Source organism: Ruditapes philippinarum, unplaced genomic scaffold (genome assembly GCF_026571515.1).
Source record: "Ruditapes philippinarum isolate M1 unplaced genomic scaffold, ASM2657151v2 ctg1318_1_1_1_1, whole genome shotgun sequence".
Classification (NCBI taxonomy): domain Eukaryota; kingdom Metazoa; phylum Mollusca; class Bivalvia; order Venerida; family Veneridae; genus Ruditapes; species Ruditapes philippinarum.
This window is the reverse complement of record NW_026859435.1, coordinates 109,356-123,259: the sequence shown is the minus strand read 5'-3', so window position 1 is coordinate 123,259 and position 13,904 is coordinate 109,356. Positions and strand designations below refer to the sequence as shown.

General features: G+C 33.3%; 1 protein-coding gene across 6 annotated transcripts in view; it reads right to left on the bottom strand.

Annotated features, from left to right (window-relative positions):
- Window positions 1-13,904, bottom strand: part of LOC132756510 (synaptotagmin-like protein 5) — a 93,441-nt gene that overhangs the window by 47,567 nt on the left and 31,970 nt on the right. For 2 of the 6 annotated variants that reach the window (XM_060747598.1, XM_060747597.1), the window contains exon 2: window positions 1,169-1,283. The exons of the other annotated variants lie outside the window; for them this stretch is intronic. In XM_060747598.1, coding sequence (XP_060603581.1) covers window positions 1,169-1,229 — 61 coding nt within the window. In that variant the 5' untranslated portion in view covers window positions 1,230-1,283. The remainder of the gene's footprint in view (window positions 1-1,168; window positions 1,284-13,904) is intronic. 6 annotated transcript variants of the gene reach the window in all.

The following is a 13,904-nucleotide window of genomic DNA, read 5'->3' as shown; positions in this document are numbered from 1 at the left end:
TTATTCCAAGTTGGAGCTCTTTAAATAGGGATTTAACACATGTATGTATATAACATACATGTCTACACGTTACTTGTTTTTACTTTTTACTTTATTTTTACATTATTCTTTTCTGAAGATAATCTTAAGCTTTTTCAAAAGAAAATATGGTCTTTGATGAAACAATATTCATGAAAAAAAATGTGAAATAAGATAAAATAATTGGCTTTAAAACACATTTTCAAGTTTTGTGGTCAGATAATGTTTTGATGTTCTGCTACCAACATTAAATTTGACAAAACAGGATTTTATTATGCACATCAAATATAACGAAAACGGTTATCTCTATGACAACATCAACAAAAAGGAATGTACTATTTAGAAACAAAACAATAAAACGAAGCAAACTCAGATTAAAACTAGCACCAAAGTTGACAAACAAAAAATACATTAATAAACACAATTACTGCACTATTTCAGGAAAGGAAAGCTTAATTAAGTGCTGCTTTTCAAAAAAGAAAACACATAACACACAATAACTTGCAATTTAGGAATAGCAAATGAAGACCAAAGAAAACAGAACAGTGGTTTTTTCACTTGTTTGGAGATGGTTTGATCTGGCTTACCAAATGTGGAACTTTTTAGTCATAAAATTAACTGTAATTTATATGGAAAAAAATGAGTCACTGTAATGTTACAGCAAAACTATCAAATGGGATTTTCAGCACTATTTTGGGAGAAATAGTCATTTTTGTGATTATGACTTTATTATGATTTTGTGACAAGTTAAAGTGTTTAGAACACACTCAAGATTGAATATATCTGATGCAAGTCCCAAATACAAATTTAGTATTAGCTTTGAAAAGATGTAGTAGTAGACAGAAATTACACTTAAACAACAATGATTAAAATGGTTGAATGCTTTCCTGCATGAAACAGTTGTAAATTGCCTCATTTAGTTCTTTCACAATTTGCATTTCATTTGCATTCCATTTAAAAGATTTATAGCTTAAAATACCATTAAGAAGAATGGAAAAAACCATTAAAGATAAAAATCAAGGAAACGCCAATGGACCGGCATAAACATTCTGCAAAAAAATGAGTTCGAATGAATAATCAAAGAAACTAAAACAGAAATCAAGCAAAGATTTACAACACCAAGGTCACATGATTATATGACATAAGTCACCTGACACTTGGGCCGCTGCAGCTGCAGCATCGGCAATAAAACTTCGGAATCTTTCAAGCATATTTATCCCTATCGGATGCTGAAAACTGTCACCCTCCACCTCTGCATGCTAAAACTAAATATAAAACATATTCTGCTGTAAATAAAGTTGTTTTATTTTATTAAAGGGACTCCACCGAGGTTTCTTGACATAACCGGACTGGAAATATTTTTCTGGGATTTGTGTACAAATTGACAAGTCTGGAAAAATAACACGAGTGCAAATTTTCAGATCATTCCTTCACCTTGTTCTTTTAGAAAAACATTCTTACTGTGCAAAATGACCCAAAAATGAAAGTGTAAGATTATCAAATTTTATGTTTTTAGGCCTTAATTTGGACCTCTGTGGAGTTCCTTTAAAGATCTTTTACATAATTAAAGTACTTGTAACACAGTGCCTTTACCACATGACAATTTATTATCAGAGTTGGGAGAAGGTACAGATTTTTATTTCTTCCATATCTTTTTAAATATTTTATTATTTTAAATCAGCTATAAAGTAGAACTCTCTCCATGATTGCAATGCTTATTCGAAAAAAAAAATCAGCATTTTTCACAGAAAGTAAGTATGATTTTCACTCTGTTACACTTTACGAAAAAAGAAAAATTTCAAAGAAAGTTAGAACAAAAAGCTGACAAACTTAAATTGCTACAAGTATATTAAAAGTCAAGACATTCCTAAAAATTAGATCTTGAATTATTAAATTTTGTTGTTGTCAGAAATTCAGCAGAAATTGTTGCAACATGCTCAATTAATGACACTTCCTTTCTATGACTTAAAATGATTCAATTCCTATTGAGATATATGATTAAGTAATTCCATTTTACAAATTTTTACTTTGAAAGTAATGTTTTGGTGTGTTTGTCTATTTATTACAAAAACCTGTTTTTAAATGACAAAATTCAACATCCAGTTTTAACGATTTCTTAAGGGCTCAATGACCTCAATCCTAGCATTAATTTTGAGAAACATTTCAGGGATACAGATAAAGTTGTATTTCTCTGAAAACTGTAAGGAGCCAGCATGGATCCAGACCAGACTGCGCATCCCCGCATGCTGTTCGCTTACCAACCCTACTACGAGTAGAGAAACTAATAGCGAACAGCATGGATACTTTAAGTAAAATTTTGACAACAGACAACAAATCACAAACAGAGGGTGTTCAAAATGACTCTTATTTAGCATGTTGAACATGCTATAAGTGAGTTGCTCAGGTCTGGTATGGTATTAAAGATTATAACAAAACCCAGTCACTGTAAGTAAGGAAAAGAGATTATTGTAGTAACTCAATTTGAAATAAATAAAAATTCTTTGGGTCCTTTTAGATGTTATCTCTACACTTGAATGTGTCACATTTAATCATTAAAGGACTGGATTTTCTCATGTCGTAAAAGTTGGACTGGTTCCTCTAATGGATAAAAGGTTTTATAAAGTAATAATAGCATTACTGTTCCAGTATCTTCACCAAAATAGAAACTTTAAGGAGAATACAGATAAGTTAATCTTGTACATATCCGTGTTTCAGGACACATTATATATCCATAAATATTAATCAATATTGTATATCCATAGATATTTACCAACATTATATATGTGTCGCAGGGTGAGAAAAAAAATGTGCAGCCAAGAAAGGAAACTAACCCAGACCCTCGAAAGACCGTTCTCCGGGTCTACCGACTAAGCTACCCATCCACTTACACATTTTCTTTCCTATTAATAATGGACAGTTCTTAACCTTGACATATAATATTATGTCCATAGAACAATTATCTTTAGAATCAGTGTTTTTTGGTTTTGTAACTGTTCAAAAACCATTTTTATTGTAAGACTGTATTAGGTACTCTACATGCACCAGTTATTAAATAATAACTCTATTCTTTTAAGTAACAAAACAACATTTTTGTTTTGAAGCAGCATGCCTCCAGATTCATGCTAATTTTCATGACAATTTTGAAAATGTATTTAAAAGCAATATATTGTGAAGTGAACAAGGTAAGAAAATCATTAAACACATTGCGAACTGCTCTTAAACAACCCACATATCGATAAGTTATCAAATAGGCATCAAAATATGCAAAAATATCCCTTACTGCATTATTAAGACATCCAGTAGATTTATGGTGATAAATACTGCAAATCACTCATAACATGCAAATTATAACTTGAATCTTAAATCCTTTCACTTTTCTTAAAATCCTAGTACATATTTCTACTCAAAATATTTTGGCTCACCTTGATAAGCAGCATTATAAAATACAATGGGTTCTGAAATAAAGGTGAGATCAGTTAGTTGAATACCATAATGTAGCATCAACATATGAGTGACTTAAAGATAGCTTATAATGGAACTCTACCTGACACTTATAATTCATCAAATAGTCGATCAGGCTAAAAATATACTTTTTCTTTTTTACTAAAAAAACATACATTAATTTATAGCTTTCATATCAAAACAATACACCTACTTATATTACCATGAACAGGCTAATCTATTTTTGAAATTGTTATTCCCACTTGCATTTACAATCTGCACAAAACTGCCGACAAATAAATTGTGTAATTTTGAAAGCCGTTGCAACAATATACCTAGCTGTCATAAACAACAACAGAAGACATTAATATTCAAGAGAACAAAGCTTCTTATGAAATCTCAGGCCATTATTGCAGCAGACTATATCGAAAACAAACAAAACAAATCACAGGCCTTTGTAGTCTTTTTGATGTTCTTTTGAGTTCTACACAAAGGCATTGGAAAGGCAGTACAGAGATATTGGAAAGGTAGTGCAAGGGCACGGGAAAGGCGGTACAGGCGGGCACTGGAAAATTGGAAAAGCTGTACATGCAGGGGCACCGGAAATGTGGTAGAGGGGGTATTGGAAATGCTGTACAGGGTTACATGGGCATTAGAAAGGCTGTACATGGGCATCGGAAAGGCAGTATAGCGGCTTGGAAAGGCTGTACAGTGGCATTGGAAAGCTGGCACAGGGGCATTGGAAATGTGGTACAGTGGCACTGGAAAGGTGGTACAGGGGAACTGGAAAGGCTGTAAAGGGGCACTGGAAAGGCAGAACAGGTGCATTGGAAAGGCTGTACAGGGGCATTGGACAGGCGGTACAAGGGCATTGGAAAGATGGTACAGGGGCATAATGGAAAGACAGCACAGGGGCATTGGAAAGGTGGTGAAGGGCAATTAGAAGGCGGTTTAAGGGCTGGATGGAAAGGCTTCTATTTGCCATTCCAGTTTGTGGGCACACTCAATCAAACCAAGCTGGTGCAACATTTTCAATTTCTTTATTCTTTGGAAGACACAGACTACATCACAATACCATTGTATCATATTTGTACCACAATGCATATTGTTTTTCTGATTTTGTTCTTTAAATTCATTAAAATGTAACACAGCTTTACAAAACCTCTGTATTTTGACAATAATGGTTTTCTCCAAAGAGACATATCATTTTCTGTGTTTGGAGTCAATTGTACACAGCAGCCTCCCACTTTCAGGAGGAATAGTTGAGACTTTGGCATTCTGATTACAAAATTCCATGTTACTTAAAAGACAAGACCTGCAGGACAGTCACATAGTAAAAAGCCCTTCTTAATGTCTCCACACTTAAAAGTTGGACAATTATCCCCTCCTAATTTGCTATCATAACAAAACCACCACAGTCAGACCTGCACTCTTTTGGACAGATATAAATTAGTTATTCTGCAGTCCCATGCAATGGCCTGGGCACATGGTTGCAGTCAACTGACTTTGATGCATAACTTTACATCAGCCTTTGTATGATAATGCTAAAATTAAATTCAATATTGCATAATGGAGATTGCCCTATATAAGATATTGAAATTAGTAGGAAACTTTATAGCAACTGATACTGTGGTCTGTCTGAGACTGCATTTTTTGGCGGATTCAAACCCTTAAGCTCTTTACATGTGCCAAAGGCAGGGCCATTTTTGCTTTATTATTCCAAGTTCCATAATAATCATAATGGTATACCACTAGACCACTATGCCTGTATATATTATCAATATGGCTGGCAGACTGGTTTTTAATTCAAACACAGACTAGCAGACTGGTGACCTAAACATCTTAAAACATTTCAACAGACAATTGGTATGGTAACCAGTCAGTTATTGTAACCCTCATGGGTTTATGTCTTGCTGTGAGGTAATTATTCTATTGTAGGCTGATTGATATATTTTTTGATTGATTTTTATTGATTTTGACACTGTGATTGGAAAAGTAAAAAGGATAGAATTTAGTATGATGATATAAAATCTTGTAGGTCAATAACGTTTACAAATTTTTAAATTAATCAAGAGGTCAATAACGTTTACAAATTTTAAATTAATCAAGAGGAAACATTTTAACAATAAATCATATAAGAAATAAGTTTCTTTCATATCAGACAAGAGTAAATTCTACTGTTTTACACCAATGCTAGAAAGACCCATCTTATCCCTCCAGTGTAAGACAAGTTGCTTGCTTTAAATGCATCATTCCAGCGCACCGTTTATGAATGAATTGTTCACTTAGGATGACATCATTCTGCTGCTGTTGTAAAGTCAAATGCTTCTATAAATAAAATAAGCTAAATGGAAATATAAGTCTTTCGTAACTTCTTTCTGAAACAATGTCCATTTGTAATATTATTATGCAAGAGAAATAATTTGAACACCATAACATTTTGTCATCACAGAAACAAGAGGGCCATGATGGCCCTGAGGTCGCTCACCTGTATTAAGGCCCCCCCAACCCCCACTCCCCCAACGTTGCAGAGCCAATTTAACCCAAGGGCTTTTATTTGCACAAACTTGGTAGACACCCATAAGAAGATGTTTCATGCTAAACATTTAAGTTCTAGCTCATTGGGCTTTTTAAAAGAAGATTTTTTTTAGTTTTTACTATACACATATAGTTAAAAACAATGACACCCCTGGGGCCGGGCCAGTTTTGACCCCAGGGCTTTTATTTGAACAAACTTTGTAGACACTTACTAGAAGATGTTTCATGCTTAATATCTAAACTCTAGCTATTTGGGTTTTTTCAAAGAAGATTTAAAGTTTTTGCTAAACACATATAAAGAAAATCAATGACCCCCGGGGCGGGGCCAATTTTCACCCCTGGGCTTGTATTTGAACAAACTTGGTAGACACCTATTAGAACATGTTTGATGCTCAATATCTTAGCCATAGCTCTTTGAGTTCTTTAAAAGATTTTTTAAGTTTTTACTATATGCATATAGGGAAAATCAATGACCCCCCGGGGCGGGGCCAATTTTCACCCCAGGGCTTTTATTTGAACAAACTTGGTAGACACCCATTAGAAGATGTTTCATGCTAAATATCTTAGCTCTAGCTCTTTGGGTTCTTTAAAAGAAGATTTTTCAAGTTTTTACTATATGCATATAGGGAAAATCAATGACCCCCCGGGGCGGGGCCAATTTTGACCCCAGGGCTTTTATTTGAACAAACTTGGTAGACACCCATTAGAACATGTTTCATGCTAAATATCTTAGCTCTAGCTCTTTGGGTTCTTTAAAAGAAGAGTTTTTAAGTTTTTACTATATGCATATAGGGAAAATCAATGACCCCCGGGGCGGGGCCAATTTTGACCAAAGGGCTTTTATTTGAACAAACTTGGTAGACATTCACTAAAAGATGTTTCATGCCAAATATCTAAGCTCTAGCTCTTTGAGTTCTTTAAAAGAAGGTTTTTTAAGTTTTTACTATATGCATATAGGAAAAATCAATGACCCCCGGGGCGGGGCCAATTTTGACCCCAGGGCCTTTATTTGAACAAACTTGGTAGACACCAATTAGAACATGTTTCATGCTAAATATCTTAGCTCTAACTCTTTGGGTTCTTTAAAAGAAGATTTTTTAAGTTTTTACTATATGCATATAGGGAAAATCAATGACCCCCCGGGGCGGGGCCAATTTTGACCCCAGGGCTTTTATTTGAACAAACTTGGTAGACACTCACTAGATGATGTTTCATGCCAAATATCTAAGCTCTAGCTCTTATGGTTTTTTAAAAGAAGATATTTAAAGTTTTTTCTTTCGGTTGCCATGGCAACCAGAGTTTTGCATGGAATTAAATTCTTTGAACAATTTTTAAAGGTGACCACCAAAGGAACATTCCTGTGAAGTTTGGATGAAATTGGCTTAGTGGTTTATGAGGAGATGTCATTTAAAGTAAAAGTTTACGGACGGACGGACGACGGACGGACGCCGGACGAAAAGCGATCACAAAAGCTCACCCTGTCACTTTGTGACAGGTGAGCTAAAAAGTATAGAGCTCTAAGGTAACTGTTAATAGCGGCAACTTGGACTCATCAGTCAGTCTTGCAATCAAAATATTGAGACTACCATCTATGCCTGATGGCCCTATCTCATCATAAAACAACTGAAGTACATTGAAGAATGATGATTTATTATGGTACATTAATTTTTTAACATCAGAAGACATGTCGATTATGGAAACTTTAAGGACTGCCAGGAAAAATTGAAAATTATTTAAATTTAGTCCGGTCACAATCTAATTCTATAATGGCGGCTTCATTCTAACATAGAAACACACTGACAATTTAAACTACAAAATGTGTCATCCTCAGCTTTGTATACAGTAATATTTTGTAAATGTCTGTAAAATAAAACGTATGTGAATAATTCACAGACAATTTATTTTCGCACCTCAAAAAGAAGTCAGTGATTCCTTTCATAAGATAGAGGCAGACTAGAGGCCTCTTCCTTTTTTGAAATATCTGTTGAAACTTCCAAAGTTAATCTTGAAATATTATAAGAAATGGTGAAGAATCATATCCCACAAATATTGCTCAAATTTTGGGCATAATTATAATGTCTTTTCATGAAAACACCATAATTCTACCCATAAATTTTCACCATTTTTTTTCTTAAAATGTTTCAGGCAATGCCATGGGTTGTCAAAAATGGTATAATAAACATGTCAAATTATCACTGATTCTGAAGAAGCCAAACATTACATTTAGATATGTCATAAATATTGTAGAACTTGTTTTGTTTGTGTCAGATATATTTTTGTTAATATTCGATCATGAATCAAGTTTCTTGCAAAATTCATTGTTATGCTTGATAGGCATGATGCGTACAACCCTGTTTTGTCAATATCAAAAGCTATAGACCGGTAGGTTGATCTCGTCAGGAAGGGAAGTTCATTATGATCTGAGTATGTATATAAATACAACTATTCTGATTTCTTGTTTGATATTTTACACCTTAGCAAGGATAATTTGCTTAATACGGAATTGTATGCACACCATACCTTGTTTGTATAGTGCAATTTATAATGTACTTACATCTTATTGAGTTATAAGAAAGTGAACATATATATTGATACATATGTTGCTCAACGACAGTCATATAACCCCACCCCCGCCCTTAGCACAATTACCTACTTAAATATTGGCAAAGCCACCTGTCAAATACATGTAGATTGAACAATACTGATTTATGTATTTATTCAGTGCCACTTCTATTTTTTACCCTAAATTGATCATGCAAATTCAAGAATATATGAAACAAGAAAAAAATCTTTTTTTATATAAAACATGCATCACAAATTTAAAGCATTGTACAGTAGGCTAGCTTCTATAATGTATAACAAAACATTATTTCCAGATATGTAAACAAAGTTAAATCCTCAAGAGAACTCTTCTATGATCTTTACCCACTATTATAGTGAATCTGCAATTCCTACAACTATGCTATCTTATATTAGAATCTATTTTCTGGAACAGCAGTCTCATATATGAGCAAAAAGCTAAAGTTCTATGATTCAGAAAAGTCACAGCTCATAATGATCACATAATCTCATAAAAGATGTACTAAGACAGACTAAGTACTAAGGTTTGCTTGCCAATTGGAGAACAGATTTACTCAAAATATATAATCCTTAGGTACAAACAAATTTTTGCAGTTACAGCTACAAAATAAGCTCTACAGCTTGCGCCATAATACACCATGAAGCTATAGCTGTGGGTGGGGGGTGGGGTGGGGAGGGATTAACCTTGGGAAAACCCACATCTACCAAATTCTTTATAACATCTATTGTCAGAATAATGTTGCCTGCCTTTTGACCTATGCAAGCTTCATACTGTCTTTGATCCCCTGTAAAAATTCCATTTTATTTCAGTTCTGCCCATTTTTTTCTTGCAAAGGGCACATAAAATAAAACAGTTATTCAGTGTTATATGGAACATTGGAAGTTCCATGATCACACATCATGTGAACACATCTGATTCTGTGGACATTTCCAAATGCTTGTTTTATAAATTTTTATACTTAAATGTTGCTTAAACTGAACTTAAAGAGGCCCATTTAAAGGTAGCTTGTATTTTAAGGGTCTTCAAGAAAGATCCAGGAAAAAGTATGTCATTATTAAGACATCATAATAGACATCATTATAGTACTTTTATCATCAAAATAAACATATTTCATTTTTCTATAGTGACCTGGGTATTATGTGATTAGTATATTGACTTATAATATGTATAACAACCCACTTACAATTAACTGTCAGACAATAAGTAAAACCAGACAGAGACCAGGGATTACAATAGATTAACAACCATCCAATAGAACCACTAAGAAAATATGCAAAAGATAAAGACAAGTTGCCAACGAGAACACGTTTGATAAAGTTCAGCAATCATAAGGGAATTTTATGTTGTACAAGCCAAATTATACTTGACAAATTAATGATTTATTGGTTTCATGAATTTTCAGGCAGCTTAATACATTGAATAAAATGTATAGTAATATTCTTTGTATCAACATTAGAGTTTTCAAAGGTATATTTCAATGGCTGGATCATGCTCACATATTCTCAGTGCCAAATTTTACATAAGGCTTGATAGCCAAGCAAGATCACCAGTGTTAATCAGGTTAGGAACTGTGAAATATTATAAGAATCTTACACTGGTTGCCGTTACAGACCGGTATATCTTGCTTGAGGGTAACTGCTTACGTCGGTAACGAGGCTCTGCTAAACAGTTACCCAGAGGGCTAGATATCCCCGTCTGTACCAACAGCCGGTCTTTGATTCTTTTTCTTGCATAATTATTACATAATTATCAATTATTTTCAGAACAGAAATTACGAAAATATAATATTCTCATTACGCACTTTTTTTTTATAGTACTTTATGAATTTTAAACTTCTTTCCCAAAAAAAAATGACGTCACCCTTTTAAGAGTAAATTTCATTAAAAAAAAGGGCGCGCAGAAATTTGATGCCCATTAAAGATGGGGACTTGTCTTACTTTAGGGGGTGTAAGCGTGGGGTTTTTCTGGGAAACTGGTGTAAACAGTAGTTTAATCCTTTTTGCTTTGGAAGAAAAATTTAACAATGTTACGGTTTTAAATTTTGTGAAGAAAATTTAAAAAAATATTACTTAGTATTGCTTAGTATGATGTCATTCTTTTAGACAATTCAATTAATACATCTTCAGCTCATGTAAAATTCTACTTCAATAAAACTATCCCGTAACCCTTTAAATCACTGGGCATATTTAAAGTACCTTTGAAAATGAACCCAGCTTGGTTTCCTACCAGACTGAAATTTACTTTAATGCTATAAGTTAATACAAATATGTATTGAAACAGACAGAAAGGAATTTTAATCCATACTGTTGTTTTAAAGTACTCCAGGGATTTCTGCCAATAGAGGGAGATTTTACGATACTGCCATACATATTTCATTTGAATATTTGTCATCCTATATGAAAACTAATATACTTATGAAATAAATATTGACGGGAATGATTTAAGAATGAAACTTAAAACTTTGATTTGTAGATATTGACAGTTTTATGTAAATTAAAGTACAAATATATCAGTATTTAATATTGAAAATAATCTCTGTTTCATCATACTATTCCAGGATTCAGCAGTCTGGTGCCTGTATAGATAATTGAACATGAAAGGATTTTCATTTCAGTTTGAAATTCTCAGGCCTGACTATACAACTGCAAGTCTAAGTGAATGCTTTCTATAACCTAAAATATCTGTGTGCTTAATTTAAAACATTTTGATTTGAAGGAAAATTTGACCTTATATTTACTGAATCTTCAACCAAATCATCACCAAAATCAGGACAATGCGCGGTGTCTGAGTTTCATAAAAGTTAAAATATTAGATACCCAAATTTCCATAGCAGGCAATAATTGTAGGGAACCAACCCTTTCTTGTTGTAAGAGCTTATAAAACCCTTGCAATTTACCTCCCCCCCCACCTCAAATCTCCATCTCTCAATCAACACCGCTCCCCCCCCCCCCCCCCCACACAAAAGCTACAACACACAAAAGTTAAAATAGAGGTAGAGGGGGGAAAAAATCTTGAACGGTCCAGGGTAATATCATCGTTTACACTGTGAAAGTACTTTATATTATATTCAAACCGTTTTAGTAAAGGGAAGTAATAATGTAAAGAATGAACAACAGTTATGGCTCCTAATAAGCTAACATATTGTATACTGTAAAACCAGATATTTTTTGAAGGCCAACTTTTCGCAACATCATTATTTCAGACAAATTGACCAGTATGAACATTTGTGAATTTCTATATTTCTGCTGTTCAATTTTTTTGATACCTAAACTTTGTGAAAATTTGTTTTCCGTAAAATCTTCAATTAGTAAAATTAGCAAAGCTTAATCCCTTGCAAATATTGCTCATTTTACATTTCATGCTAATTTATCCTTGCAGCATTAATTCTTGATACTGTCTTATCTCGAAATTAATCTTCCAACAAAATTATTATAACACAATTATTTTGATTTTTTAATTTGATTTACTACAAAAATTCCCTTGTTGAGTTAAACAAATACAGCTAATTTCTCCTGTGAAACTTGAAACACATTTAATGAAAACTGTTAACCATTTAACACAAATTCTGAGAGCATTTTTCATACAGTTGTGAGGAAAAATCAATACAAAAATAGACAGAGCAATGAATTTTTGATTTTTTTTTAGTTTATTTGAGCCGCGCCATGACAAAACCAACATAATGGGTTTGCGACCAGCATGGATCCAGACCAGCCTGGGCATCCGTGCACTCTGATCAGGATCCATGCTGTTCGCTATCAGTTTCTCTACTTGTAATAGTTGGTAAGCGAACAGCAATTGGATCCTGATCAGACTGCGCGGATGCGCAGGCTGGTCTGGATCCATGCTGGTCGCAAACGCACTATGTTTGTTTTGTCGTGACGCGGCTCATTTGGATAAAACTACAATCCCTGAAATGATGCTGCAAAAAAATATTAATATATGATAGCTATCCATCAGGAGAACATGATTTCTAAATCAGGAAATGGATGCAATATTGATGATACAAGCCCAGACTGTCTATATGATAGAATATTTTCAACAACTTTATGATTTGGTTTGTCAGCTATAACAATTTTACTTCCTACAGACATAAATTTAGATGAAATTTTTCAATTCTAAAATAAACCTTTAAAATAATGGATTTGCCTAGCAGTCTATATATTCAAAGTTTAAAGGGGTTTCAATTAATATCAAATTATATTAAAATTGAGCTGTCAACAGTATAGAGCCTCAGACAGCACTGTATATGGTATGCTTCGGCTGACCACGCTCAAATTATACTCATGTGGCAATGACTATAATCACACTTTTGGTTCAAGAAGGTGAATTAAGGGTATTAATATTATAAGTCCTTATAGTGACAGTTACTGGTAGAAGTGACTGTGAGTAATTTGGTCAGAATGATCCATACAAGATTTGTATCAATACTGACTGAAATTCATGACCATATTTTTCAACTTTCTACTCCCACCCATTGTTTTCAATACAATTTCTAAATGTGTAATAACCATCTTAAAAAGTGTCCAGATCTTGTTTAGAGAAAAAACTAAAGTAAAATTAAGTATAAAGATTTTAAATCAAATTTAAAATGTAGGATTCATTTTAATTAAGTACATGTACATTTAATTTTTAATTTATGAGTAAATGATCTATCTAGACCATAATTATATTTTGCTCATTGCCACTGAAATTGTCACTCAGAATGGTCTAAAATTTGCACACAAGTATAACTGGTCTAGAGTCCTTCACAAAGAGCAACATAAATCTTGAAAAAAAATTTCAGTCCCATCATGTCAAAAAAACAACAACCCTGGAGTGACCTTTAAGTCTCTGAAACAGTTCCTACATTGACAAAACAGACACCCAAATGAAATTATATCTAAGTGCTTTTGATTCAATAGTACGACTACTTTACATTTGATTTATTAAAACAGCATCGCGAAAATATGTGACAAATAAAGTGTCTGCTTTCAGTAGAAATATTCAAGACTTTGCATAGTAAATACTTTCTTAATAGTTTGGCATTTTTTTAATCAAACAGAGAAAAAACAATAATTTTGAATCAATACAACACAGTCATTATGTTGGTAAAAAAAAAAGTTAAAAAGGGGGATAACTCCAAAAGTATGGCTTTCTTACAATGTTAAGAAAGCTTAACAAACTCCATTTTTGGTTCCTGTCCTGTTATTGTTAAAATGTTTGAACAATGGGCTACATTCTAAGTTATTGTCAGCATTGTCAGCACTTATAATATTAGGCGAAGTACTAACCTCCACAACATCTTTTTAAACGTAACTAAATACTAGCAGACTATACTGTGTACCTT